We start from the raw sequence: 27,892 nt of genomic DNA, 5'->3' as shown, positions 1-27,892 counted from the left end.
CTCCAGTCTAGGCAGCTTGGCTGCAGTAGTGCCCCTTTCACTCTAAACCTAGAGGTTGGCTCCATCATGCCCTACCAAGGCCTGGGTCCAAGCCTCCTCCCATTCTTCCCCCAGGTTGTCTGAGATCACCCAGTCAGGTGGTGGTGGCAGTGGAAAGGAAGCAGAGACAGCAGTGCCGTGAGGGTTCAAGTTTACTCTTTGGGGATAAGGAGGGGTGAGGAGGTGTGGGTGGGACGGGGTGCCCCTCAGTAGTCAGCTGTGTAATCTGTGCCATGTAGCCCCCGGCACAGCAGTGTGAATTCTTTCACCATCTCCTTCACCCGCCTCTTGTTTACTCGCTCGCTGAAGGAGAGAAGGGAGAGCAAGTTAGCACCATCCACCACGGCCTCCGCCTCCCCGCGACCCGAGCCCAGGCCCTGCCAGCTCTGCTTACCGAAGGATCTGTTGGCTGAAGGTGTCCTTCTGTTCGGGGCTGAGGCGGGCGGAGGGAAAGCCAGGTGCCTGAAGCGCCTCCTTGATCCACACGCTCAGGAGGCTGAAGCAGTGTTTGTTCAGAGCAAATAGGATGTCGGCAAAGCAGTCCATGAGGCTGCGGGAGGCCTGGCCCCCAATGGCCTGAGGGAGATGGGTTCTTAGCACACCAGGGCCTTGGCCCATCTGCAGCAAGAAAGCCTAGGCACACCACCCACTCCTGGGCAGTTCCTCAGCCACAGTGCACATGACGAGTGAGTGCTACTTGACACAAGACAGCTGATCCTTACAGCGACCTAACAACTTCCAGCTATTTACTTGATGAAGAAACAGAGCTTAGGGAACCAAGGTGCAAGCTTCCCAGGAGGGCAGCTGCCTCAGCAGTGAGGGCCACCCCATCCCCAAACCCCGCGGCCCCACCCGCTCCATCTCACCTCCAGCACTGCTATGAGCAGCATCCGGCCATCCTCCTGTACCACCTTTCCCACAGGTTCTACTTCCCCACACCGAGGCAGCAGCTCTGTCTACAGAGGATGGAGAGGCCCGTCAGCCCCCCACCCCCATCTCCCTGGAGACAAGGCCTGCACACCACACCCCTACCCAACAGAGTCCTGAGCAGGGTGGGCGGGGTATAAGGATGGTGCAGGGCTTGGGGGTCAGCACAGGACTCACAAAGAAGCCACAAGAGGCCTTGACAGTAGGTGCTTCAGGGAACTTGAGGGCCAGCACAGCTGTGAGAGAGGCAGAGGCAGATCAGATGGGGCTCAGGGATCCTCCCGAGGGGGCCCCAGGCCCACCTGTCCACCTGGCACCCCACTTACCACACTGGAACACAGCTTTGACATCCAGTCGTTCACACAGGAACAAATCTGGCTTCCGCTTCAGAGCCTGCAGGAGGTGGAGCTGGTAAGCCCAGCCCTAGTCGACTCTAAGAATCATCCTCCCACTCACCTGCCACCCAGGCCCCAACCTCACACACCACAAGTGAAGGTTGCCAAAACCAGCCACCCAGCCATCTCTGGGGAATGAGACCACTCCAGAGTTCAGTATGTCAGGAGGGGAGCAGCCAAGGGATGCCATGTACATGTATGTGTACATGAATGCACATGTGCATGAGAGAGGTTGGGAGTCATAATGCCACAGCTTGGGCCCCAGTCACTCCCGAGCAAACACATCACCACACCCCACCCCCCACCACCAGGGCCAGACCTCCTGCAGGCTCCAGGTTGCCAGCAGTGACTTCACTTTGATTCACAGAGGCAGTTGAGGCCCCCCTTGATTTGTTAACAGGGCAGAGATGGCAGCTGTACAGGGAGCCCAGTTCACAGCGCCCCTCCTATGTCCTGCCTCCATTCCTCAGACACTCTCCAGCTTAGGAAGAGGAAAGGCAGGGCGGGAGCCTGGGAGCCACGGCCCCACCTCTCACCCAGGACAGCCTGTGTCCGGGCCCTTCTCATCCATACCCAGCCCAGGAGCCAGGGCTGCCATGTCAGGAGAAGCAGATGGAGTACAGGGGCTGAGAGCTCACCCCAAGAGGTACCAAGGCGCGAATGGCACATCCTCAGGTCATAGGAGATGCTCTGCACAGCTCCCACAGTCATCAAGCACTGCTGTCCCCCAGCAGCCCCCCAGTGCATTCCACATCAACCCCCAACCCTCCAGCCTTCATATACCTTCCACTCCCTCATTTTCACTCAAGCGCAAACAGCCCCACAGGCCCCTCACTTAAAACGCCCTACTTACCCTCTATCACACCTCAATCACATCCCTTGTATACACCATTCTCCCCATTTGCAACACACCCTCGCTACACATTCACATCCCACCCCAACCCTATCCCCAAACTATGTCCACACACCCACGCCCTCACCCTCCCCAGTTCTCTAGCACGTGCACTCTCCCCACACACACCCACACTCAAATGTCCTCACCCCAAAGATACACCCTCACACACATATCCACCCAGGCCCAGAGCACACTGTCCATTCCCACTCCTCCTACACCCCCTCTACTAGGCTGTAAGTTCCAAGAGGGTAAGAACCGTGTGTGCTTTTGCTCACCATTACATTCTCAGCACCTACCACATGACCAAGCACATATAACACACTCAAAAAATATCTGTGGAGTGATTAAACAAAGAAACACATCATGGACCCCAACCCATAGGAGCCCCCAACTCACAGGAACTCCCTGACACACATACTAACCCCACATTCCCACAGCCTGACACATGTATCTTCCCAAACATACAACCCCTCATACAGACACACCACTACCGTATATACTCCTTCCCTCCATAACACGCACTCCCACAGCCCAAATCACACACCTCCAACAAACATCGACACTCAAACTCCATCCATGTCTAATGCACATCAGCACACAACACACATCAGTGCACAGGCTCACTACAGCTACACATTTATTCTGACACTCAGAACAATACACATACTACTCACAGCAGCCATGTGATTTCTGTTCCCTGCCCAAACTGGACTCGAAACACACGAGTCAGTTCTGAGACACTTAAACACACACCAGACACATCTCGCAATGGAGCCAGCACCCCACCTCCCAGCAGCAGCAGGACCTGTCTGGCAGCCCAGCGACAGCCGAGCTCTGGGCTTCACTGCAGCACATTCAGCTTGGCCCCTCCCTCGGAGCTCCTCCCAGCCTCCCTCTCAAGAGCAGGCTGGGGGCACTGAGGCAGGCAGTTCCCCGCAGGAGCACGGGGACAGTGAACCCCAGGCCCTTCAACTCCGGTCCTGCCCCTGAGCTCTTTGGTCACTTTGGGCCCACAGGAGCTGCTGGGCACGGTTACCACCCCCTCCCATGCCCACCCCTCAGGCCAGCCCAGCTCCCTCCCTTTGGGATCAGCCTCTCCCTGGTCTCTGTGGAAGACTGAGCTAGTTGAGGCAAAGGGGCACTAAAGGAGGATGTTGGGTTGTCAACTTCCACGGAAACAGATGAAGAAACTCTATTCAACTGAACAGAAAAAAAAAATTTGTCAACAGAAAGCTAAAAATAGGCTTAAATTGAATTTCAACATAAGAGAAAGAGAAAGAGAGAGAACAGAACGTGAATGAATAAAACTAAAACACACCTGTGCCAGGAGTTGCATAAATGAATCAACAATATCAGGATGATCCCTGGGCCCTAAAATATAATAAAGATGGAACTTAAGAAAAAATTATACAAACAGCAACTCAACCTCATATAGTTATGTGGGACTGAGAGCCTGCAGGGAGACAGCGTGGGGCACATGAGCAGCAGGAAGCAAGATAAAGAAACAAAACATACAAAAACCATGAACTGGGAGAAGCCCAACAGAAAGAGACGGCAAAGTGAAGGACGGTCTGCCCCAGCTCCCTCCCAAGGGGCCTTCCACCTACTCTTCACTCCTCCTCAGGTCAGTCCCCAAGGACCCTGCAGTGCTTGAGCGATGCTGGCCACCATGTAGCTGGGCAAACAGTCCCCACACTCTTGTTGTGGCCTCTGGCAGACTGCAGTGGCCCTACACTGCTTCTGATCACATACCTCCCCATCATTTATCATCAAGAGGAGGGCAGGGCTGGTGGGAGATTGGTCCTTGGTACTGCCATGGGAGGCCTGGCTGAAAGCCCTTCCTGGGCATCATGGTCTGAGCAGGTGTCCTCTCCCTTCCTTGCCCTTAAGGCTCTTGGTCTACACAAAGAAGAGAATCTACAGGGTTCTCTTAATCCAGAAGACTCCTTCTTGGGTTTGGCAGTGCCTGATATGCTGTGGGGCTGGCCAGTCAAGGCCCAGGGGAAGGAGCTGCATGATGAGGCAAAAATGAGAGCCCCGCCCACAATGCCCCTCCGCATGGACACAGACTCAGCAGAGAGCCGGGCTCAGGGCTAACGACCCCCTCCCACCATTGGGACGCACGAAGAAAGAGGGAAACCAGCCAGTGTGTCACCCCGCGGTGCAGTGGGAGGGCAGAGCCCGAGGGAGGTATGGCAAGACCGGGACAGCGAAGCAGGTGAGGGGGGCATCCTGTCCTGTACGACAACCAACAAGCCCAACAGGTAGGACGTTGGACACTATCCTGCCTCCAGTTCTGATGACACTTTCAGCAAGGACGAGGCATGGCCTGGAGCTCCTGCCTGGCTGCTCCACTCTCAGGAGGAGATGCTGTGGAAACCCCTGCCTGAGATACCACTAAGCAGCTGTGTGATCTTGTGCAAGCCATCCACGTTCAGTTTCCCCGACTGTCAAGTCGATAATCATCTCTTCCCTACTTCCTTCAGGCTGTGAGAAGCCCTTGATAAAGCCTGTCCCTTCCACATCTGCCCCCTAAGTTACTCAAGTCCTGTAATCAAGTCCTGTAAAGTGAGGCCCAACGTACCCAAGCCTGGGGTCCCTGTAGATGGCAGGTTTGAGGTTCAGCAGCCGCCCTGCTAGAGGTGGGCTGGACAGTGAGGAAGAAAGGCTCCAAGAGCAAGGAGACCTTGCCTCCTTTCTTCAACAGTGTCTGGTGTCTGCTCTCTGCTGGCCTTGTTCCGAGGGATGCAGAAGGAAGAGACCCAAGCCTGCCCTTGAGGGGCTTAGTCCAGGGAGGGAGACAGTCATGGAAGCTGCTTACTGAGTGTGATCAACGCTGTATCAGTGGTGCGTGCCCATGCAGTTCTGGAGCAAGGTCAGAAGCAGCCAGCTCTGCTTCAGAGAAGCCTCTGAGGACTGATATAGGGGTAAGGCATGGAGGAGAGAGAGCCTACCCAGTGAAGGGCACAGGGCAATCCAGGCAGAGGAGCAGGGCACAGAGGTCAAAGGGGGCATGATGGGGGAAGTATCAGGGTGGCTGAACTGCTGGAGCCATCAGGAATGACTGCTGAGAAGTATGCAGGTCTGTCACGCACTGGCGGGCAGTGGAACCATGAGGGTGATGGTGACGGTGATGGGGAGCAACGAAGGGCTTTAAGCCAGGGAGGGAAAAGTCCTCAGATCTATGTCTTATAAAAAATATTACAGCTGCTGGGTGCAGAACGGGTTGGAGAAAGGCAGATGCCAGGCAAACCAGTCAGAAGATTGCTGAGGCGATCCAGATGGAGCAGTGGCCATGGAGGGTGGGGAGAGGTGAGGCTGAGGAGGACATCTGGTTTCTGGCTCAGATTTCTCCCCACTCTGGAAACAACCCATGGTCCACCAGAGCAGAGGTCAGCATCAGGGGACCAAATACTGAGGACAGAAGCAGAGAGCACTCTGGCTCCAGCTAAGACTCCTGGTGAGCCTCAAGCCTGTGAGCATGACTCTAGGCAAAACTCAGGAGGCTGACGGAACAACGTTGTTTCTTCTCCAAGTGAGAAGCCTGGGTTAGGCAGCAGGGGAAGCCTGGAGCCCCCTACTCCCAACTTCTCTCAGGCAGAGGGCCGTAGTGACTGGGGGGCTGGGATCACAGCCAAAGGCTTCTGGCCTAGAAAGGAATGAGTCTCAATGCAGGGAAAGGAACCAGCACTCTGTGAGAACATCATGTGCAAAACCCCCAAGCCAGGGGCCCAAAAGATGCTACATTAATACCTACTAACAGTCCTAGCAAGTATCTGACATCCCCATTTCACAGATATGGAAACAAAGGCTCTGAAAAGGTATGTGACTTGCCCAAGGTCACACAACTAGTTGGTGGTGATGAGCTTAGACTTTAGGTCTAGCTGACTTCGAAGCCCATGTTCTTGCCACCTTTCATTCTATGCCAAAGGAAATGGAGCCAAGCTGGTGCTCCGAGTCCCTCAGAGCTTCCAGCCCCACCTTCCCCCACACCCGGCCTGGCCCTGAGCCCAGGAGAAGACATCAGTCACTCTCTTGTCCACTTCCACCTAAGGTGTCAACTATCTGTAAGGTGACAGCTGTGCTGGGCTTGATCCCGTTACTTTCCCATCAAAACCCATGTGCAACTCAGGGGCGAGAGGAGAACAGAGTGGGCAGCTGTGGCTCCCCAATCAGGGAGGCAGAGGCAGTGGCAGTGGCGGCAGCAGCAGAGACCCTGGTCGGGACCTACCTTGCTGGAAGAGGGTGAGTGTGACGGAGGTGACGAGCAGGAAGAGGGCCTCGATGGGGGGAAAGTGGGCAGGCTCATGAGCAAAGATGTGGACCAGCTGCAACAAAGCAGGGGATGCTGGTCAGCGGAGGCCCTGGCCCACCAGGACAGGCCAGCGTCCCTGGAATGCAAGCGAGGACTCCTGCCAGAGCAACCATCCACCCTACTCCACCCACCCGCCCAATCCCTGGGTCAGATCTCTGCCTGGGATGAAGGCCCACCTGTCGAGTGAGGTCAAGAGCAGAGGCCTGGGGGATGGTGCTGTACATCCGCCCCAGCATCTCACACAGCTGTGGCACCATGGGGGCAAAGTCATCCAGCAGCGTCTTAACGGACTTCTCAAAGATAGCGCACACCGCCTGGGAAGAAAGCAAAGGGGGCCTGGTCAGCAGGTCACCGCTGGCTGCAGCAGAACGGAGGCCCTGCACAGAGGCCTAAAAAGGGGGCCCTACCCACCAGCCTGCCTGGCTCTGTGAACCCTGGAAGGTAGGCTAGTCTGACCCTCACCCTGGAAGGCAAGAGGCTGAAAAGCCCCTCTCAGAGGGGCTGAGGATGGAACTCTGTAACTTAACTCCAGCTCCTTACATCTCCACGGCCTCTCAGGGAGCAACAACAGTGAGAACCGCCTGCACTGGAGGGAACCAAGGCAGGTGTCTGGACGCTAAAATGGATCCTGACTGGCACTCAGCCCCAGCATCACAGCCTTGGGTGGAGCACTTCTTGTGACACCAGAAAGTTTCTTCCCCAGAGATTCTGAGTGTCTATGGGGTAGGATTCGTCTCCTTCACTTCCTCCAGATCATAGCAAGCTGAGGTGGTGGAAGCTCCATCTCTGAGCAGAGTCACCATAGGGGCTGATGGCAAGGGTCAGCACTCACCTCTACCACCTGGGCATCATTCAGCCATTTGCTCAGCACCTTCTGGATAAGCTGGAAGACCTGCTGCAGTACCACCACCACCTGAAGACACAGGAAGAAGTGAGGTGCCCCCACCAGCACTCTCGCCCACCCGAGAAGGACTACTTGGTAGTTGGAGGTAGGCCTGGAATTTCAAACCTATAACCCCAGACTGCATGCTGAAGACTTGGTACACAGGACCCCGGGGAAGGAGTGCTTTGCTGAATCCCCATGAATCAAAGATACCCTGAATTCTAAGGATCATCTTAGAGGAAGCCTCAAACTGCAAGCTTCAGAAGACTATTAAAACTTTGTAATCTTTTTAAAAAGTCACTCCCTATCTACTTCTGCTCAGTAAAAGCATTTTAGTGCCAAAGGCCTATGGACCAGCCCCTGAAGAAGCAGAGATACTGTCTCACCCAGATAGGCTTAGGGTAGAGAACCCCAAGGGATGTGTAGAAATGGGCAGCTTATGGTGGAGCAGAGCAGCCTGAGGTCCTGGGAGGTGAGGGAAGGAGGGATGATGACTACCATAGAAGAAGGAGGGGTTCTTTGGGAGGACAGTGGCTTTGGTTTGGTCTGGAGCCAAAAGGGTGACCGATACTGGAGTGGGGAGTTGAGCAGAAGGACCAGGATACCGTGGCTAACCTTTTCTCCAGGAGAAAACACTGGAGGGGTACTTGGAACAATGACTAAAGCAGTCCCTCGCATCTGTACAGAGTTTTACAGTATGCAAAGTACTTTTAATCAAGACTATACGGGCTGTTCAGCACAGTTCTATAAGATGAGCATCAGATATCCTGATGTTCCTAGTTTTGAATGGGCAGCTGAGGCTATAAGTAGTCACCCCAACGTCCTGTGCCAAGCTTACCACAGCAGTTATCACAGTGCTTTGTGACAGTCTGTTTACATGTATTTCCTCTAGACCAAAAGCCACTCAAAGGCAAGAACTATTACATGTGGAGTATGTAAGCATCCTTAGTGCCTGTAGAGGACAGTGAATGCTAAAGTAGAAGGCCCCACTGAGTTGGGGGTTATACAGGGTACCATAATTACATCACTTAAGATGTATAATGTCAGTGTCGCCCATGGGGAGAAGGAAACACTATAACACCACCCCAGTTAGGCTAGGAACAAAGACAACATCACCCACAGGACTGAGTGAGACAATGACATCACTCCCTACAGAGCAGGGGGCAGTGGGAGGGTCATTCACAGGGTCAAAGGACCAAATGCATCATGCCCCATGGGGCCAGGGAAACAATGACAATATTACCCATAGAGTTCAGGGGTGACTATGACATTCCCACAGGGTTGGGGGTGGGGGGGCAGTGGCAATGACAACATCACCCACGGGGTTGGGTCCCTGTGGCACTGGCAGCTTCCGGAGCTCAGGGCCTTCATGATCATCCTCATGATGACTGACGTCCAGTGTGGTGAAGAGGTTGGAGAGAAGCCCCAAGATGTGGACAATGGCCAGCTTGTTGGAAGGATTAGGCTACGGGGAGAAGGGAACCAAGCTCTGGATCTCCCAACCCTGACTACCAGCCCACCCCTCAGCAGCTAAGCCACAGCCCACACAAAGGGCAGCCCCAGAGACCCACTGCTGCTTGCAGCCATATACGACACATACACACACACACGTGCGCAAGGGTTCACTCACGATCTCTTCTGCCAGCTTCTCCAGCTGCTGGATATATGGTGAGATGAGCGAGTGCAGGTTTTTAAGGATCTCCTCCACTTGCAAGGCCGACAGCAAGAAGCCCAGTGCCTGCATCAGCCACATGCACTGGCTTGTCTGTGGGGCAGAGCACAGAGGGTCAGTCCCAGAGACGCCTAGCTGTGGGTGGGGAGAATGAGCCTCTTGGGGAAGGTTCCAAGAACGAGAATAAGGCACAAAGGCAGAAGATGGGATTTCTTTGGATCCCCTCAATACCTCAAAGAGCCAAGCACCCTAGAAACTTAATGAACTCACCTTATGGATCTGTTTCATCAGCACATCCTAGGGATAAAGAGAAGGAATATGGTGTCAGTGTAGGGCAGACTGTGCCCTGAGGCCTGGCTGCACCCAGGGCCCTGGGATACCTGGGAGACAGCCACGATGTTGGCAGCGTAGGGCGGCAGGTCATACTTGCACTCTCGGCAGATCTTCTTGAGGGTGGACACAGAAGAGATAGAGAGCTCGGGATTGCCTAAGGCGTGCAGCACAAGGGGTAGAACGCTGTTGATCATGACGGGGTGGTCAGCCAGCCACTCAGACAGAGCTCCTGGGGGAAGGAGGGAAGGCATCTGAGGCAGGCCAGGCTGCCTGTGTGCCAGGTCCCTGCAAGGCAGGCAGATGTGGCAGGGTGGAGCTGGAGCCCCTGAACAGAGAGCGCGCTGCGTGTGCAGAGCATGGGATGGGCAAATATGCACGTACAGGCTCAAACATGACCTTACCGCTGATAAGCGGGAAGGTGTTACTCGGCAGAGGCCCAGCGCCACTGTTTCAGCGGCAATGAACTAGCCTCACTGAACTGCAGCTCAGCGCACTGTAGCCAGGACCCCTAGACATGCCAGGACAGTCCACTGGCCGCAGTTTCTGACTGTGTGTGTGCGCACTTCTGTCTCCCACTTTGCACAGGACCCAGCAGGTCGGCTTGGGGCTGTGCGCTGTGGCTCTGGGGGTGTGCTCACGGGTGTGGGCCAGGGCTCACCAATGGTGAACATGACGGTGTCCGCCAGCTGCACGTTGCTGATGCTGATCCGCGGGATGAGGCCGATGAGCCCGGGCACCACGTCGGAGTAGTTGACATCGATGGTCTCTGCGATGGACTGGAAGCCATAGAGCAGGGCCTCTGTGTGCTGGGGAAAGAGGATGCCACTGGCTTGGCTGAGGAGGAGGAGGTGACAGATCTGGGAGGGCTGAGGGAATCAGGCTGGGGAGGTACCTGCCAGGAGTAGGGCTCCTCTGAGCTGGTGAGCAAACGACCCAGCTTGTCATAGAGGTTGCTGAGGAGCTCGGCCCCCAGCATCTCATAGACATACATGAGCGTGTCTGAGATGTCCACCCTAAGAAGCAGATGAAGGCCTTATACACTGCCTAGATGCCTCCCCCAAGCACAGGAGCCCACCCCAATTCCCTCACAGCCCTGCCAAAGCGCCTAGAGAACAGAGAAGGGTGGCCCAGGATTCAGGGAACCTGGCCTTGGACCCCTCCCCTCATTGCCTTCATTATCTCAGGACTCCCTTCAGAGCTAGGATTGGCCTGCTACTGTCACCTGTAAATTCGGAACTGCTCCTTCTCATCTGAGGACCAGAATCCATATTCTTCATCAGAAGGGAACTGGGCCTTGTGCAGAAGCACATCCACCAGCTGGAAGTAGACTGGCCGGTACACCTGCTGGTACACAGCCTGTTTCTCTGCCTCAAAGGACAGAATGTCATCCTGAGAGAACCAGGGAGGAGAGTTAGCCACAGATGCCATCACTCCCCTTCTTCCATCACGGCCCAGGTCCACCGAAGGTCACGTGACACACCTGCAGTGTGTACCAGAAGGTGAGGGTCAGGGAGCTGGTGGTCTCGTTGACAGGGAAGTGGCCAGGGATGCCCGTGCAGAACATGATCATGTTGACGAGGGCCAGGAAGCTCTGCCAGTGCTCCACTTGGTCCAGCAAGGCCCTGGGAGGGAGAAGGCATGGGGAGGTCCTTCCACCTCCCTTACGTCTGTGAGGGCCCTGCCATCCCACCTGCAGTTGCCCCTGTCCTCACCGGGAGTGGTTCTCGCCCAGAGCCACAGCAATGCGACAGATGCCGTGGGAGGTCTCCATGTCCCCATTCTGTACTGCCTGTCGCAGTTGATCCTGCAGTCCCAGCACCAGTGGGATGAGTTTCAGGAGTGTGTTCACATACCTGGAGGCAGAGGGTGAGGAGATGCATCAGAACTGTCTGCCCATCCCCCACCAGCTTTGGGAGAAAGGCACAACATCTCTGTTGTCCATCAAAGCCCCCCTTTCCACATCAAACCCAAAGCAAGAAAGGGGTCAGGGGCTAGGCCTATGTGGCAGGTTTGACATTGCCCGATTTGGGAATAACTTTAGGTCAGAGACCTCCAGGAGAACTCTGGAAAGGATATACAAAAAGGTAAGTGTGGCTGGACCTGTGTCCTCCAGTTGGACTTAGAGCTGATGCTTGAATGGCTTAAGACTTTTAGGGAGGTTAGGATGAGGTGAATGTGTTTTGCATGTGGGGAGGACAAATAAATTTGGGGGGGCCAGAGAATAAGACAGCTATTGATTGAATTATGTTTCCCCAAAAAAGATGTGTTGAAGCCTTAACCTTAGTAGCTCAGAATGTGACCTGATTTGGAAACAGGGTCACTGCAGATTAGATCAGAGAGTAGGGGGTGGCCCTAATACAATATGACTGATGTTCTTAAAAGAAGACCTTCATGTAAAGACAGAGACCCACAGGGAGGATGACATGTGACAACAAAGGGAGAGGCTGGAATTATGCAGCAAGCCGAGAGAACACCAAAGACTGCCAGCAAAGCAACAGAAGCTGGGAGGCAGCAAGGAAGGGTGCTCCTACAGGTTTCAGAGGGAGCTGAGACCTTGATTTCAGACCTCCAGGCTCCACAACTGGGAGACAATAAATCTCTGTCGTGTGTGCCAGGGTGTGGTACCTTAGCATGGCAGCTGCAGGAAACTAATACCATCAGTATCAGGGGAGATTGAATGAGAATAGGAGACAGAAGAGGTAATACACGCTGAAGAGTCTTGTTAAAGACTTCAGGAGACAGCAACAGCTCCGGAGAGCATCAACCTCCACCCTCCACTCCGTCCCCTGCAACCAAATCCTAACTCCTAAGGAGTCTGGTGGCAGTAAGGACTCAGAGGGAACTCAGAGACAAAACAGGGGTAGGAGGATGGCGAAGAGTCAAGAACAACTCTCCCTGGTGGAAATACTTCCTGAGACCTGGAGGAGAGGATGGATGGGGACAGTAATAAATTTAACGGCAGGCCACAGGGTGTTAAGTTCAACGTTAGGCATATTGAATCAGAGGTACCCAGGGAAACAGGCAGGTAGAAGTGTCCAGAGAGAACTGGATATAGAAACCTGAAGCCCAATGGAGAGGTCAGAGCAAGAGACATAGATTTTGGAATCATCAGCAAACAGCTATGGGAATAGCTGGAAAGTGCCCAAGAATTAAGTGTCGAATGGGAGGAGGGCATGGCAACCCACTCCAGTATTCTTGCCTGGAGAATCCCATGGACAGAGGAGCCTGGTGGGCTATGGTCTGTAGGGTCACAAAGAGTCAGACATGACTGAAGCGACTTAGCATGCGTGCATGCGTAAGTGCTGAATGAGAAAAGAGGGTCTGAGCCAGAGCACTGAAGCACAGTGATCCCTAAGGAAGGAGCAGAGGAAGCAGAGTATACAAAGGAGACTGAGAGAAGGCTAGCTCCATCCCCAGCTGCCTGCTATGTGGAGAGACTAAGCAGAGGAAGTGATGCTCTCAGGGGGGGATCCCTCTATTGCCAATCATAGTGTCACCATAGCAAACCATGGAGGAAGGCGGTACTGAATATCCAGAAGGAGTTCTATCTGGACTTGCCCCAAGCAGCTTGCTAGGAGGTAGCCCTGGCAAGGTAACCTTAGGCAAAGGATGAGAAGGACAAGGGGCAACCAGTCCGGGATGCTGGCTTCCACATCCCGGTTCTGGTGGGACAAGACATTCATACCAGATTACCCCCAGCCCAGAGACAGCTCCAGAGGGTGTGGCCTGGAGACAGCGGGGATGGCTTGTCTCATGGCCCTGACACGGGCTGCACCACAAGACAATGGGCACCTTCAGGCCAGACTCTGGCACAATGAGTAGGGGCAGGGCCAAGGCCATGGCCGTGAGCTGCCCAGTAGCTGAGATGGCAGCAGGAGGTAGTGCCCTACCCCCACAGCATCCTCACTGAATTCCAGGGCTCTCTCACATCTTCAAAATTCATGTACACAGTAGGTAATCAATGTTCTTAATTTGTCTCATCTCTGCCTCATAACAGGATAAATCAAGGACAGTATAGCCGAGTAGAACTCAGAGCATTACTCAAGGTCACAGAGCACACAGTGACAGATTCCAGGTTAAGACAGCCCCGTGCACTGCTATAGGTCTGCTTCTGTTTCAGGGCCCAACTTGAATTTCCTCAAAGGATCTATGCAGATCTCAGCATATATCTCAAATTCTAACTGATGGGAGCTCCCATGAGCCTGTCTAATTCATCTTTTTTCCCTTCTCCAGCCCACCAGCAAAAAGCTTTCCCAGGATTAAAAACAAATCTCAGGAAACATTTTTTTTCCAAAGGAGAGAGAGCCAGGCAAAAAGCAGCAGCTGTGGATAGGGTGGGAAAATGGTGACTTGAGTGCAAGCTCAGCCAAGGAGAGAGCCAACGTCAGGACACCTGGGGAATGGCTGGATGACCCAAAATTTAAAGCCACTGAAGGTGACTTTCTCAAGCCAAAGTTAGGAAATGGACTAGACAGAGCAAAGCCCAAACACTGACTCCAGGCTGGATGCAGTCCACCCATAGGGGAAGCTCTTGCATTGATTTCCTACCACCCAGACACCTGTGCCTGAGACCTGTGAGCAAACAGAATGTACCTGAGGCCTCAAGGTTTCTAGGTCTGGGGGAGGGAGATAGAGAGGATGCCTTTAGAACACCACAGCTGAGCCTGGGTTCAAAAGGCCTGGCTCCTGTTGGTCAGCTTGAGCTGCCGGGGCAGAGCTGCTGGGACTCCTTGGCTGCCACTCACACTGAGCTCAGCCCAGACCTGCAATTAGAGCTCTGGGAGTAGAGCTGAGAAAATGGGGAGAGTTGCTAAGCAACCAAGGGGGCTGCAGCCAATGGGCGCTCAGGAGGCTATAGGTTCCCTCACTGGCTCCTTGCTTGCTCATTCGTTCAGAGAAGCAGAGGCATCAATTACCTGCCAAAGCCCTCGAGACTGGCTAGGCGGGTAAACCTGGGTGTATCCAAGGACACCTCACATCACCCACACATTGGCCCTGCCAATTCCCCTTAGCCACCAATTGTCTGAGCCTAGCTAGCCAAGAAAGGCCTTGACCTAGGACTTGGTACCCACCTTAAGCTGGAAAAGCTGAGATGCCATGGGAAAGAGCTCATATTAACTGCCAAAGCAATCATGATACCAAATACTAGTAACCGCCATTAATGTGATGTCAAGGAACCATGCTAAAGCTCTCAGAAACATTCTGTTATTGAATCTTCATACCAAAATATTCCCAGAATACCAGGGTCAGGCCCTGGGAACATTATTCTATTTAAACTCTGTATAATGATCCATTTTACTGATAACAGAAACTGAGGCTTAAAAGTGGTTTATCCAAGGTCTCAGATCTAGGAAGTGAATTATTTGGGATTCAAACTCAAACATGACTAATGCCAAAGCTAGAGCCATCAACCACTTCCCCAGGCCATCCCTTTCAATGGTATTGCCCCTTCTGGCTTTGTTGAGCATTCTCAAAGCCTTTTCTCTGAAATGTGAAGTATCAGGCTTCCAGGCTTGCCCCAGCCAATCCAATTTATACCAAAAATCTCATCACGCCATTTTCTCTTATTATATCCTCTTGAGCACAAAGACCAAAATCTTAAGCCTGGTCAACAAGGCCTTGATGATCTGGATCTAGATCTCCAATCACTGGCCCTTACACTTTGCTATTTAATCATACCCAGTCATCAGGCTCTCTCACACCCTTTCCTTGCTTGGGCTCTTCCTTCGGTCTGAAATGTCCTCCCCATATCCATTACCTCCATCTGGCTAACTCTTACACAGCCTTCAAAGCACAGCTCAGTTGGCACCTCCTCAGGGAAGCCCTTCATACCCTCACACTGGGTTAAATGCCTCCTCTTGGTTCTGACAGCAACCTGCTCCCTCTATTAGAGCACTCATCACATAGGCTGTACTTGCCCATCCATGTGTTTCCTGGATTCTGAGCTCTTGACTTGCAGAAATCAACCTATCCATCTTTAGTCTCCCTGTGGTCAGCCTAGACCCCCACACATAAACAGACGCTCAAGCAACATTTCCCGAGGAAACATCTCATTACACTCACCTTGTTTTGGCTCCTTGAGTGTATGGTGGGGCTGCCCACTACATGCCTTTGCCCCTGCTGTATCTCCCGAAGCCTGGAACACTCCCTCCCCTTCCACCCTCTCCCACCCCTACCCTCACCAAGTAGGCAACTCCTACTTTTCCTCTGTTTAAAAAATAATGAATGCTACCAAGTGCTGCCAGGCACAATGTGACAAAATAAAATGACAGAGAGCCTGTCCTCACATTGCTGAGAGACTAATGGGGAGACATACATTAATTTATAATGAAACTGCGTTACAGACTAAGAAGGAAAAACACTGGGAGCGCTGAGATAAAATAGAGAAGACCAAACAGTCTTAAAAATCATGAGGACTTTCCCAAGGAAGTGAAGTTTCAGATCAGGCAACGATGATATGACAAGTACATGTGATGGCTTGGAGGCTGGAAGGAGCCTGGGACACTCAAGAAACTGAAACGTTTGTGTGAGAATGAAGAAAGGAAGTAGCATGGCCTGAAACGAGGCTGGGGATGCCATGCTGTGCTTCGCCCTCGTGAATCACATTGAGAATTCTGAACTTTATCCTAAGAGCAGCGTGGGGCCACTGGGGATTTCTGAGCAGAAAGGAAAGATTAGGCTCTCATTTTTAAAAAGATTTCTCTGGGTGCTGAGTTGGCAATGAAAGGTGCAAGTGTGAAAACCAGGGGACTGGTGAGGAATCCCCTCAGTAATCAGGGGAGAGAGATGAGGACACCTTACACTAGGGTGGGGGCAGTGGAAATGGAAAAGATATGCCGCAGAGTCAGGAGCAGAGCAGCCAGGACTTGGTGACTAAGAGAACGAGAAGGGAGAGTCAAATATTTTCATTGAATAATTCGTTGGATGGTTTGTTGTCTAATGTCTTGTCTCCCTCTCTGAACCACAAGGACAAGGACCATGTCTTGTTTGGTTCCTTGCTGTATATTCAGCATAGAGCCAGGCATGTAGTAGGTACTCAATTAGTGTTTACTGAACAGATGGATGGATGGATGTGTGGCTGGCCAAGCAGGCTGTCCATCTCCGGGATGGTTGGGACTGGCTCACCTCTGGGCATCAGGCTGTGAGATGGCATTGACAATGGCCTCCACACTGCTGTCAAAGAGCTCTGAGTCCTGCAGAGCCGCGAAGGCAGCCTGAATGAGCGCCTCGCAGTCTTGCAGCGGTACCTCCAGCTGCACCCAGCTGGAAAAGCACTTGAGCACCTTCTGACGCACACAGCTGGGTGAGCTGGGCTGCTGCAGCAGCTGCTCCAGCAGTGGGAAGACAGCCCCACACTCCACTGCCAGGCTGGTCCGCACCAGGCTTTTGCGATACTGGGGCAGGCGGCTGGTCTGGAACTCCTCGGGCAGCACTGTCAGCAGCTCCAGCAGGGCCAGGCAGCGGCCCTGGCTATCCACCGGTGAGTCCTCGGCCTGGAACAGCCGTACCATATCTGCCACAGCACATGGCCAAGCGTCGGGCATCATGCTGAGAGCCAGTGAGGCCAGTGCCACGCACAGCCGAGTCAGCACAATCTTGGAGCCACTGGCAAAGCGGGTGATCTGGGTGAAGAGCTGTGCCTTTAGGCTCTCATACTGGTCAGTAGGGATGTCACTCCAGTAGCGAGAGATCTTGATGTGTAGGGCACTGGCCCCAAAGTACTGGATCTCAGGCACCTTGTCCGGCTGCAGGAGCTGCCAGCTGAAGTGCCAGGCCTGAGGGGATGCCTGGGCCTGCATCAGCCACTTTTGAGCCAGGTTCTTGTTCTCAATGTTGGGGTCATAGTAGAGCTGGTGCAGCGCCTGCAGGACAGCACAAGACTGAGCAGGTGCTGGCCACTCTGGATCCTGCCAGAGCCCACAACATAGGCCATGACTTGGTCCTGCAAAACTGTCCTCTCTTTCTGACCAGGGGGCTGAGCGGGAAGGGAGAGCTCAGGCTCAGCAGTGCTTCATGGACCTGGGGTCCGGCCGGGATCTTGAGAGCCTGAACTTGCCCACACTCCACCATAGCCTCTTCTCTTTACAGCAAAACCTTAGGGGTTGGGAGCGTGAACTACAGGGAAGCAGCAAAAGAGGAGGCCAAGTTCCCCAAAGGAAAAGCACCTGAGGTAAAGGGCAAGGCCCAGGTGGAAGGAGTGGCTCCATAAGGAAGAAGCTAAGCCTGAGAAGAGCATGGAACAGCCTGAGCCACCCCCCGCCTCCAACCCTCCCAGGCACAGCTGCTCTCATCTACTCCAACAGCTCCATTTAGCTCCCCCAGGATCATCCCTAGGTCACTCCAGATGCTGGCACCAAAGCCACTGTGAAATCTGAGCAGGACTAAGACTTTGCCAGGCAGCCCTAGGGCACAGATAAACTGAAAGGAGAGTGAGAACACTCCTAAGAGAGCATACAAGAGGGTCCAAAAGCTGGTTCAGAGAAGTCTTGGCCTGCAGCCCTGGCAAATGCCTAGCCTGGAGTTCTCAACTAGCTAAATCCCCAGGGTCCCAATTCCATTAGGACTTCACACAGTAGGAAAACAGTGGTTTATTTCCCTGGAGGCACATGGAACAGTGCGCCACCATGCCAACACTGCCCAGCCCCAAGGGGTGGATGAGTGAGGCCAGGACTGTGAGAGTCCTAAGCAGGGTACTAAGCCCTAAGAGTCCTAAGCCCTAAGCAGACTCCATCCAAGTAGGTTGAGCCCTATCTGTACCCCTGACAGCCAGTTATGGCCACTGTTCCTTGTCTGGACCCTTGGGATGCAGAGGCAGGCAGAGAACAGAAGCAGAAAGATGCATCCTTACCACTGGGTATGGTAAACGGGCCTCAAGAATAACAAATGAGTATCTGCAACCATTCCCTGTTTTCCACCACGATAGCCCTGTCTCCCCCATCCACCCCAGGGTGGAAAGCATTTCTACATTCCCAGCCTCTGGGGGCAGAACCCAGCAAAGAAATAGAGAAGCAGTTTGAAAAGACAGACTGAGCAGCGGGGGAGCCTGAGAGTGCCATGGCAGGAAGCCATGAGGGCAGGTGAGTAGGGAAGGACCCTGAAGCTGCCAGCAGGACCAGGCCCCTTGGATCCAGCACAAAACCAAGGGGCCAGCCCTACTTCCGCCTGCCCGGGAGTGGTCTGGCCTCCATCCAATAACCGAAGGACCCTTCTCCAAGGAAAAGTGAAAACACAACCCAGATTGTTTTAGTTTCAGATTATTTTCTGAGCCCCTGCTCAACAGAACAGGGCCAGGATGGCTCAGCATCACTCTGGTTTCTGGGGACTGAGCTGCAAGTCTCCCTCATTCCTGGCTTCTTACTGCACTGCTCATGCATTTCCCATGGAGCTGGAGACTAGCCAGTCTGGCTGGAGGGTCTAAACCATCAGCACCCTGGAGGGACCATCCCAAGACCCTAGCGTGTCCACAGAGGACCCGTGTCTATGGAAGGCCAAAAATAGCCTAAGACACCATTGCATTGCTGTTGGCTAGCCCAGAGAGACAGCAAATGCCAGGTGCTCTGGAGGCACCATCCCAACGGGCACCCAGCCCAGGCCTGGGCCCTGGCATTAGTGTCAGTCCCCAGAACTTCTGCTCTGTCACTGGAGTGCCCCTCCCCAGAGCCCTCATACCTTCTCCACGTTCTCCACCGTGAAGTCCAAGGCTGGTGCTGCTCCAGCCCCTGCAGCCCCCGGCTGCTCCTCCCGCCGCTCCATCTTTGCTCCCTCCCCAGCAGGGAGGTGGACCGTGGCCTGTCTCTTGCCCCAGCCTCTTGGCTGCTGGCCCCCTGCTAGACTCCGGCTTGGGTGCCCAGGAAGTGGTGGCGTGACAGGGGTCCCAGGGCAAGCATGGCTGCCGAGGCCGCCCCACCTCGGTTGAGGGTGGGGGGCTAGCCAGAGGCCAAAAGGGGTGCTCTTAGGAGGAGACCCACTGAGGGGAACTCCTAGGAGAAAGCCGTCAGTGAGGAGTTTGCAGGAGGGGGTCCTGATGGTAGATCAGGGTTCTGTCCCCAGAATCTATGAAGAGGGAGTCATAGGGAAGCGAGGCCTGGGGAAAACCAAGGGGTCACAGGGTCGATGGCCTGTACCACAACACCCTAGTGAGATCTCGGGTTCTAGCAGGAGGTCACGGGGGTGGGAGGTTACGGGGGAGAGAGCCCTTCGCGGGTTAAGGAGGCGTCCAACGAAGCGCAGGGGTACAGCTTCGCAAATCTCGGGCGAAGAGTCCGTGGAGTTAAGGGGCTGTGGCAGGTCCCCTCGGCTCGGCCAGGCCCGCGCTCTTCTCACCCTCCGTCTCCGGCCCTGCTACCGCCGCTGCCTCCGCCCCAGTGACTGACAGGCGAGCCGGCCCGGCCGGGACGGGGCGGGGACCTCAGCGAGGCACGGGCTGCCCCGAGCGCCTGTCCGCGGCACCGCCGACTCAGAAGCCGTCCCACCCGGACCCGCGCCTGCCCTGGCCCGACCCGGCCGGCACAGCCCGGCACGGCCCGGCGGAACTGCGCGGAAACTCATTCCGGGTCCCCTCTCGTATCCTCGCGCCTGCCCGCGCGCCCCTGAGCAGGCCGCGGAACGGCGCGCCGCTCGAGCCCCCCCGCCCCCCCCACCACCCGAGCCAAGGCCCCGCCGCTGCGCACCCTGGGAAATGTAGTCCGCATGGCGCCCAGCGGGAAGGCGGTGCCTTGCGGCGGAGGCCGGGAGCACGTGGTCTGGGGATCAGCCGAGCCCAGGCAGCCTTAGGCCTATTGCGGCCAAGTTCGACCGGCGAGAGGCGCTGCGGGGCAGCTTCCTAAGAGGACGTGAGTCTAGGGGCCGGTGGGATAGAGCTGGGAAGCCAGGCTGGAGGTTAAGGTGTGTGTTTGGGAGGGGACTGAGCGGGTGGGGGGACACAGGTTAATCTGGTGCTCAAGACCTGGCGGCAAGACCTCGGTCCCAGGAAGGGTACTGTCTTGAGAAGAACACTGAAGAGGAAAGGGGCTTGGCGCGCCTCAGGAATAAAAAAGGATGGCTCTCAGGGCCACCCAGTGAGCAACCGGGAAACTACTTACCATGGACAGTGCTTGGAGAATTTCATTAGGTTCTCGGAAGCAACTTGTCTTTATGAGTAATTAAAATAGCTTATATTTAAGTGCAAGGAACAGCACATTGCATACCTTAAGTCCAGTTCTCGCAGCAACTCTGTGGTGGGTATTTTCATTCACTATTTTCAGATGAGGAAGCCGAAGTTGGGGAAAGTTGAGCTTATCTTTTCGCTGGACACACAGCGAGGATAGCAGAGATCAGCCACAGATCTGGTTGGCCCAAGTCGCCAGCAGTCTCTACCCCAAGTGGAAAAAATAAAAATAAAAAAGGAAAGGACCTCTGTTCTTGTGTTCAGTGGAGGAAGCTGGCATTGGCTATAGCCACGGAGGCCTGAGGTGGATGAAGGCTTCCCTGAGGAGGAGAAACTTGATCTTAGCTTGAATAGCAACAGCAAGAGACTGGGGAGGAGGGGGCTTGATTAGCTGGTAAGCAGAGTCCAGTGGGAATCTAGTCATTCAACAAATCTTTATCAAGAAAATGTTTGAAGTACAGTTAGTTAGCTGTGTTCACTTTAAGGGGGTTGTCTGTGAGGGGGAGGAAGGCAGAGGGGATGAGGAAAGCGATGAGCTTGGAAAGACAAATTGAGACATTATCCTAAGTGCGATGTGAAACCATGATGAGGTTGCAAGTGGGCATTGATGATTGAATTTACATTTTAGAAAAATATGTCTATAGTATTGTTAGGGGAAACGCTGACGGAAACTGCCCACCCTGGCCAGGCACCATAGTAACTATTTGCATGAGTTATTTCACCACACAATGTGTGGTAAGGAATGTGAAACTAACAAGCTGCCACCACCAACCAGAAAAATTCGGAAAAGGTCAAAAGGAGACCCCACAGGTCCTACCACCTCCCTGAATCCTTCTCGCTGCCATCCATCTTGGCTGAGTAATGTGTGCGCCACCAGGAAGGACCATGAGTCAGAGTGATTGGCCAAAGACAACCCAGAAAGTTAATCCCATCACTGTAAAACTGAGACTGCCATCCCTGAGGCAGAGCAGTTCTCCAGGGTTCCCTTACTCTACTGCTCTCCACCCAGGTGTCCCTTCCCAATAAAGTCTGCTTTGTCAGCACATGTGTCTCCAAGGACCATTCATCTCCTAGGGTTAGACAAGATCCCTCTTTTGGACCCTGGGAGGGGCGTCCCCCTTCCTGCAACAGTATAATACATTGAAGAAGGAAAGGGGGATTTGGAAGGAGGAAACAGGAAGCCACAATAAAGTACTGATTCCAGGTCTGTGCATAGGGGTGTGAAATGTCTTGGCCCTGATACTAATATATCATTATGGAAGGTGGAGGAATGGAGGGAGGGTTAAGACCACAAATTCTGTGTTCAAAATCTGTCTACCTCTTTCTAAAAAAAATGAGGGGGCGTCCCTGGTAGTCCAGTGGCTAAGAATCCACCTCCAATGCAGGGGACACAGGTTTGATCCCTGACCTGGAAGATCCCTCATGCCATGGAGCAACTGCTAAGCGTGTGTACCACAACTGTTGAGCCCGAGCTCTAAAGTCCACACACTGCAACACTGAAAGCTGTGCACCTAGAACCTATGCTCTGCAGCAAGAGAAACCATTGCAATGAAAAGCAATGCAACAAAGAGTAGCCCCTGCTTGCTGCATCTAGAGAAGAGTCTTCCCAAAGGCAACAAAGACCCAGCACAGCCAAAAATAAATAAAATTTTTAAATAATTAAAATTGTTTTTTTAAAAAAGAAGAGAACATATAGGGGCCAGAACCTGTGACAACCCTGGCTTGTTGTTGTTGTTTAGTCACTGAGTCATGCCAGACTCTTTTGTAACCCCATGGCCTGTAGCCAGCCTGCTCCCCTGTCCATGGGATTTCTCAGGCAAGAATACTAGAGTGGGCAGCCATTTCCTTCTCCAGGGGGTCGTCCCGACTCAGGGTTTGAACTTGGGTCTCCTGCTTTGCAGGCAGATTCTTTGCCACCTGAACCATACCACTGAGTCACTGGGAAGCCCCGACAACCCTGGGAGGGGTTCCCAAATTCAGGAGAGCATTCCAGAGCCCAGGAGAGGGGGAGAAAGAGCTTCTGTTGGTCACCTGGAGCCACTAGCAATCCATGTCCATGACAAATTAACCAGTTTGAAGTTTTTCAGCCTTCTAAAACAGTGTGAATTTTGGTCTGCAAAACCAAATGAGGGCCCTGCCTATGGTTAAGAATTCTCAGGGGAGGTTTCTCCCCTTCCACTTAGCACTAAGGTTAATTGCACTAAGGAAGTTTATTTTCTTTGTAGTCCCCTGGTTTGAGGGAAAGAGGTTAGGGAAAGGAGGGGAAGGTTTATTTCTAGTTCACCTCTAGATGTGGGCATAGTCCTTTGGGGTTCTGGCCTTATTGAGAATGTTCCAGGTAGACTCCCTTTGCCCCCATAAGCTCTTTGCAAGGGAGCCCTTGCTACCAATGCCCAGGTTCCCCAGGTAAAGAAAATGCCCTCAAGGTGAATACCAGCTACTGAACTTTGTTTACCTTTGTGGTTTCCTGTATTTGTTTATTTTGGCCTGAATATTTCTTCTGTGTATACCAGCTCACAGGTGCATTAATTTTTAAAAGTATGTTTTGTCTAAGTATTTTTAGTTGTTTTCAGCAAGAAGCTTAGCCTGAGTCCCTAGGCCACCTTGTGGCCAGAGAACCCAGTGGACAGTTTCAGCCCTTATGTGACTTGATGGTTTTGCTGCATCTGGCCCCTTTGCGCCTTCCGTTTGTTCTGCTTTGTTTTTCCCACCACTCTGGTCAACCCTTTTGGTCTCCTTCACAGCCTTGTCCCTTCTCCTCTCCCTGTTTCTAAACTGCTGGGTCTCCAAGCCTTAGCCTCTGCTGCTCACCACCTCCTTGTCTTTGATTTATGACTCTTAGATCTCTCTGGCCCAGACTGTCCTGACTGCCAGACCCGGCCGCTGCCAGCCTCCTTGCCTTCTGAAACTGTCACGGGCACATCAAGTTGAACAGGTACAAAATCAAACACGGCTTCCCCCACACCTTACTCCCATTATGGGCTAAAAATACTACATCCCCTAAATTTCTTACTGGTTGTCCAAGCCACCTGAAAACTCTCCCTTCCATCAGGTCCTCACAAGCAGCTCATCACCAAGTCCCGTGGATCGTACCTCCTGTCTCTCTGTCCTTCCACACTGTTCTGCCTAGGTCAAGGCGCCAGCGTTTGTTGTCTGAGCAGCCCTAACTGCAGCATCTCTAACTGGTGTCCCCTGCCTTGCCCCTTCCAGTCCAAACTAGACACAGTGGCCAGTCATCTGTCTGGAACATGTCTCTAGACAATCCCACCTAAAACCCTCAGTGGCTCCACTCAGCACAAAGTCCAGGCTCCTTGGTATAGCACTCGAGGACTGTTATGATCTCTCTAGACTTGTGTCTTGAGGAGGACCCTCCCCCAATTCTACATGAAATCCCTGGCTCTTCCGGCTGTTCCATGCTTCCTGCCTTTGTTCATGCAATTGCCTCTGCTGAGAAGGCTGTGTCAAGCTGGGGCCAGTCAGGAGAAACCACGCAATAAGCATACAGAAACAGTTTAATATAAAAATTTTATATTTTATATCCCTCATTTGGAAGGAATGAGGGACTGGCCAGCCAGTAAGAAGAGAAGATAACTCTGAAAAATATAGCCCAAGGAAGAGGCCCTCACCTATCCCACCCCCTCCAACTCCTGCCCAAGGCTGAGCCCCAGACCTTGCTGGAGAGGGCGTGGCTGGTGAAAAGGGGGGTTTTAGAACTGAGAGGCAATGAAAGCAAGTATTTTATTTTTCAAGGCCCAGTTCAAGAGCCACCTCCTTCACAAAGACTTTCCTGGCTCTTCCCTGTCCGTCTAGGTAGAAATGATTCCTCTTCCTTTGTGAGTATAGAATCCTCCCCAAGCCTGACATACATCACTGTACCCTAATCATACTTCTGTTGGGGGACTTAGTTTTCTGTTCATTTGTTTACCCCCATCTAGGGTTGCCAGGAAAAAAAGGGGGCACCCACTTCAATAGCAGATAAACAACATTTAAAATATATTTCTTTGTGTATTTGGCTGTGCCGGGTCTTAGTTGCAGCACACAGGATCTTTACTCTTCCTTGCAGCATGAGGGAGCTTTAGTTGCAGCATTCAAACTCTATTACAGCATGTGAGATCTAGTGCCCTGACTAGGGATTGAACCTTGGCCCTCGGCAATGAGAGTGTGGATTCTTAGCCACTGGACCACCAGGGAAGTACCTAAACAACATTTTTTTTTTTGGTATAAGTATGTCCTAATTATTGCATGAGACATACTTACTTAAAAAAAAAAAAAAGTATTGCTTATCTGAAATTCCAGTTTAACTGGATGTCCTATTTTTATTTGCCAAACTGGTTAGCCCTTCCCTTAACTCCACCTCCAACTGTGGTCTCCCTGATGGCAGAACACGTTTCTGGCTGATCTTGGATTCCCCATAACTGGCCCAAGGCACTACTTTTAGTGCCTAATTAATGTTAAAAGGTCAGAGAGCTGAGAATGACTGGAGGGAGTTAAGACTGAAGACAGAGACCATTTAGAAGGATGAATAATAAACCATTCCACAAATTAGGAAGTCTCCACAGAATAGCTTTGGAAAGAGGGAAAGGAGGATGGACTTGCAAGATCTAAGGATCTGAGAACTAATGGAAAAGGGAAGTGGCAAAGTTCAGGGCATCTAGGCTGTTGCCCAAGTTTCTGGCTTGTATCCCTGGATGGAGATTGGTGCCATTCACCTGGGAGGAACCCTGGAGGGGGCTTGGAGGCTGAAGAGCAAGGAAACTCACTGACGTGGGGCTTAGAGCACGAGAATGGTGGAGAGGGCATCTGAAGGAATGAACAGAAGACATCCAGAACAGATAAGTTCAGTTGGAGGTTTCTGAGGCTATGCAGACGAAAGAATTGGAAATACAGGCTGAGCTTAGGAGAAAGATTAAACTGGAGATACAATGAGAGCATAATCAGCATGGAAGTGGTAACGGAAATCATGGAAGTTGGTCATATTGCTCAGGGAGAGTAAAATGGGGAGAGAAGGCCTGTACCAGAGCTCTGATGTTCTTAAGGGGCTGAGAGAGGAAAAGGAACCCCCGAAGAGTCTTAAGAATGAGCAGGGGTGGGAGAAAATCCAGGAGAGTATGGGATGGAGAGTCAAGAGTAGACAAGTGTTCCAAGAGAGTGACAAAGTTGGGTACCTCTGAGAATCCAAAGGACTAAAGGCTGAGAAGCAGCCTTTGGGTTTAGCAATGATGAGGCCACTAGGGACCACAGCAAGAGCTCTTTTCGTGAAGGAGGAGCGGTGTAAGCAGATTATATATTGATATTTATATATGTCTAATCACAGTGTCTTTGTGTGTGTGTGTGTGTGCCGTGATATATTCAAGCAAGTTTAAATGCAGAGGGAAAGAGGACATTCAATAGAAAAAGGTTGATGAATAGGGAGGCTTGTAAATAATGGATACAGAGAACCCTGTGAAGGAGGGCCTGTGCACAGATAGAGGAATTACTCTAGCTACAGGAGGACATTAATAATAGTATCTGGAACAGAGCAGGATACCTCGAGGGCCATGGACTCCTATAGAATCTCTGAATGAGCTTCAGAAAGTCTATGGGCTCCCTCAAACTCTTCACCAGATTTCCATATCAGTGGTTTTTTCAGCATTGAAGTGGGAGGTGGGGTGGGGAGGATCCTTGGCTTTCATGTAAGTTTCTGTAAGGACACTCCAGCTGCAAAACAGGTGAAGCACCGCCCCTGTGAACAAGAGACGTGATCTCACATGGCACAAATTCTAGATCTTTTCTCTGATTTCTCAGATTTCTACCCTACCTTCCTTTTCAAAATAGGTAGCCAGTCCACATGCACTCAGGCACAGGGCTCTCTAGCCAGGGGAAATGTGGCAATCCCTGGACAAGAGACGAGGAACACCACTGGCTGGGGCAGGGGGAGCACATGGATTTCCCCAAACCTTGATTCCTGGTTGAAACTAATCTAAAGGGATGTTTGGGTACCCCCTGAAATGGGGAAAACTGTCAAGTCAAAGCCATCTGTAGGGCTTCCCTGGTGACTCAGTGGTAAGGAATCTGCCTGCCAATGCAGGAGACAAGGGTTTGATCCCTGATCTGGGAAGATCTCACATGCCACAGAGTAACTAAGCCCGTGCACCACAACTGTTGAGCCCACACGCCTCACCTACTGAAGCCTGAGCACTCAAGAGCCCGTGCTCTGAAAAAAGAGAAGCCACCTTGATGAGAAGCTTGCGCACAGCAACTGGAGAGTAGTTCCTGCTCTCTACAACTAGAGAAAAGCCCGCACAGCAACCGAGACCCAGCACAGTCATAAATAAATAAAATTGTATCTTTAAAATAGCCATCTGTAGTTTTCTGTCTTGCAAGAGGTGATGACTTGATACGCCTTAGGAGGAGATCATACCTTAGTTCTGGGAATTTCATTCAAATGGGCAGTGTCATTTTGCAAATATGAAAGAGATGACAGTCAAAAATGGAGATTCTAGAGCCATCTGTGTGGAGGCCACGTGCCAGGTGACCTCTGCTAAATTGTAGGCAGAGAGGTGGAGCTCTGCAACGTGTTCCCTTTGGGAAAAATGCTTCATTTATTTTATTATTTTTGAAGAGGGATTTGGTTCATAGGGGCTTCCCAGGTGGCGCTAGTGGTAAAGAACCCGCCTGCTAATGCACGAAATGTAGGAGATGCGGGTTCAATCCCTGGGACAGGAAGATCCCCTGGAGAAGGAAATGGCAACCCACTCTAGTATTCATAGTCCCATGGACAAAGGAGCCTGGCAGGCAACTATCTGTGGGGTCACAAAGAGTCGGACATGACTGAAGTGACTTAGCACAACACAATTGGTTCATTGTGAGCTGCAAACTGAGACTAGTTCTTGTGGGAATGTGTTCCTTTTGGAGAAGTTGTGGCTTGATCCACAATTTTGTACAGTGTTGGGCAGTCTCTCCAGGGCCCAGAATTCAGCCTTGGGTTGGTGGTGGTGGGGGCGGGGCGGGGGGGGTGGCGAGATGGGGGAAATTGCTCTCCCAAGGACTGACAATTTTTCAAGTGTTGAGAGCCAGCGCCTTTGGCTCAGGTTCTGACCTGGCTGTCTCTCTATGGGACTTGCCAGACATGGCTTCAACCCATCTCCTGTAAGTGGCTCTGAGAGCACAGATGTCCACTGAGGGCCAGAGCCTGGCCCTCAAACCCTCTACCGGGCCTTCAAGTCTTTTCATCAGGGGCTCCTTGGTCTCAGTGACTCTGAAATTCACAGGACCTTCTTCTTCACCCCCAGAGAAGGGAATGGCAAC

The 27,892-nt window shown here is 52.6% G+C and overlaps 2 protein-coding genes across 7 annotated transcripts; one reads left to right on the top strand and one right to left on the bottom strand.

Annotated features, from left to right (window-relative positions):
• Nucleotides 1–173: 173 nt before the first annotated feature.
• IPO13 (importin 13) lies at nucleotides 174–19,829 on the bottom strand. 6 transcript variants are annotated; one of them, XM_086383960.1, is made up of 20 exons: nucleotides 19,129–19,829; nucleotides 16,585–17,321; nucleotides 11,172–11,312; nucleotides 10,940–11,081; nucleotides 10,682–10,848; nucleotides 10,352–10,472; nucleotides 10,118–10,265; nucleotides 9,507–9,688; nucleotides 9,397–9,423; nucleotides 9,085–9,219; nucleotides 8,776–8,919; nucleotides 7,404–7,484; nucleotides 6,748–6,885; nucleotides 6,488–6,584; nucleotides 3,575–3,627; nucleotides 1,293–1,359; nucleotides 1,144–1,202; nucleotides 906–995; nucleotides 434–615; nucleotides 174–342 (listed from the first exon to the last, which is right to left on the bottom strand). In XM_086383960.1, exons 1-20 carry the CDS (start codon nucleotides 19,210–19,212, stop codon nucleotides 246–248), a joined length of 2,892 nt encoding a protein of 963 aa, XP_086240086.1. In that variant the 5' UTR covers nucleotides 19,213–19,829; the 3' UTR covers nucleotides 174–245. The 6 variants fall into 6 exon arrangements, 5 of the variants coding, with proteins under 5 accessions (XP_086240086.1, XP_086240095.1, XP_086240128.1 ...); XM_086383969.1 differs by having other exon boundaries at nucleotides 9,507–9,613; XR_015157642.1 differs by lacking the exon at nucleotides 3,575–3,627.
• LOC147375177 (uncharacterized) lies at nucleotides 19,573–26,941 on the top strand. The gene is made up of 4 exons (XM_086394040.1): nucleotides 19,573–19,579; nucleotides 19,735–20,291; nucleotides 23,448–23,540; nucleotides 23,658–26,941. The coding sequence occupies exons 1-2, from the start codon at nucleotides 19,573–19,575 to the stop codon at nucleotides 20,283–20,285; spliced, it is 558 nt and encodes a 185-aa protein (XP_086250166.1). The 3' UTR covers nucleotides 20,286–20,291; nucleotides 23,448–23,540; nucleotides 23,658–26,941.
• Nucleotides 26,942–27,892: the final 951 nt, after the last annotated feature.

Source organism: Bos grunniens, chromosome 3, assembly GCF_055505025.1.
Source record: "Bos grunniens cultivar Pamir isolate PY7600 chromosome 3, Bosgru_T2T1.0, whole genome shotgun sequence".
Taxonomy (NCBI): domain Eukaryota; kingdom Metazoa; phylum Chordata; class Mammalia; order Artiodactyla; family Bovidae; genus Bos; species Bos grunniens.
Note: the sequence above shows the minus strand (reverse complement) of the source record. Positions and strands in the feature narration are given on the sequence as shown.

Bases quoted from the DNA above. Each gene is read 5' to 3' on its own strand.
- IPO13 (XM_086383960.1), bottom strand. From the start codon at position 19,212: ATGGAGCGGCGGGAGGAGCAGCCGGGGGCTGCAGGGGCTGGAGCAGCA. The intron at 17,322-19,128 runs GTATGAGGGCTC...GCTGTCCTGCAG, and splicing joins CGGTGGAGAACGTGGAGAAG to GCGCTGCACCAGCTCTACTA. The intron at 6,886-7,403 runs GTGAGTGCTGAC...CTTTCTTCCCAG, and splicing joins ATGATGCCCAGGTGGTAGAG to GCGGTGTGCGCTATCTTTGA.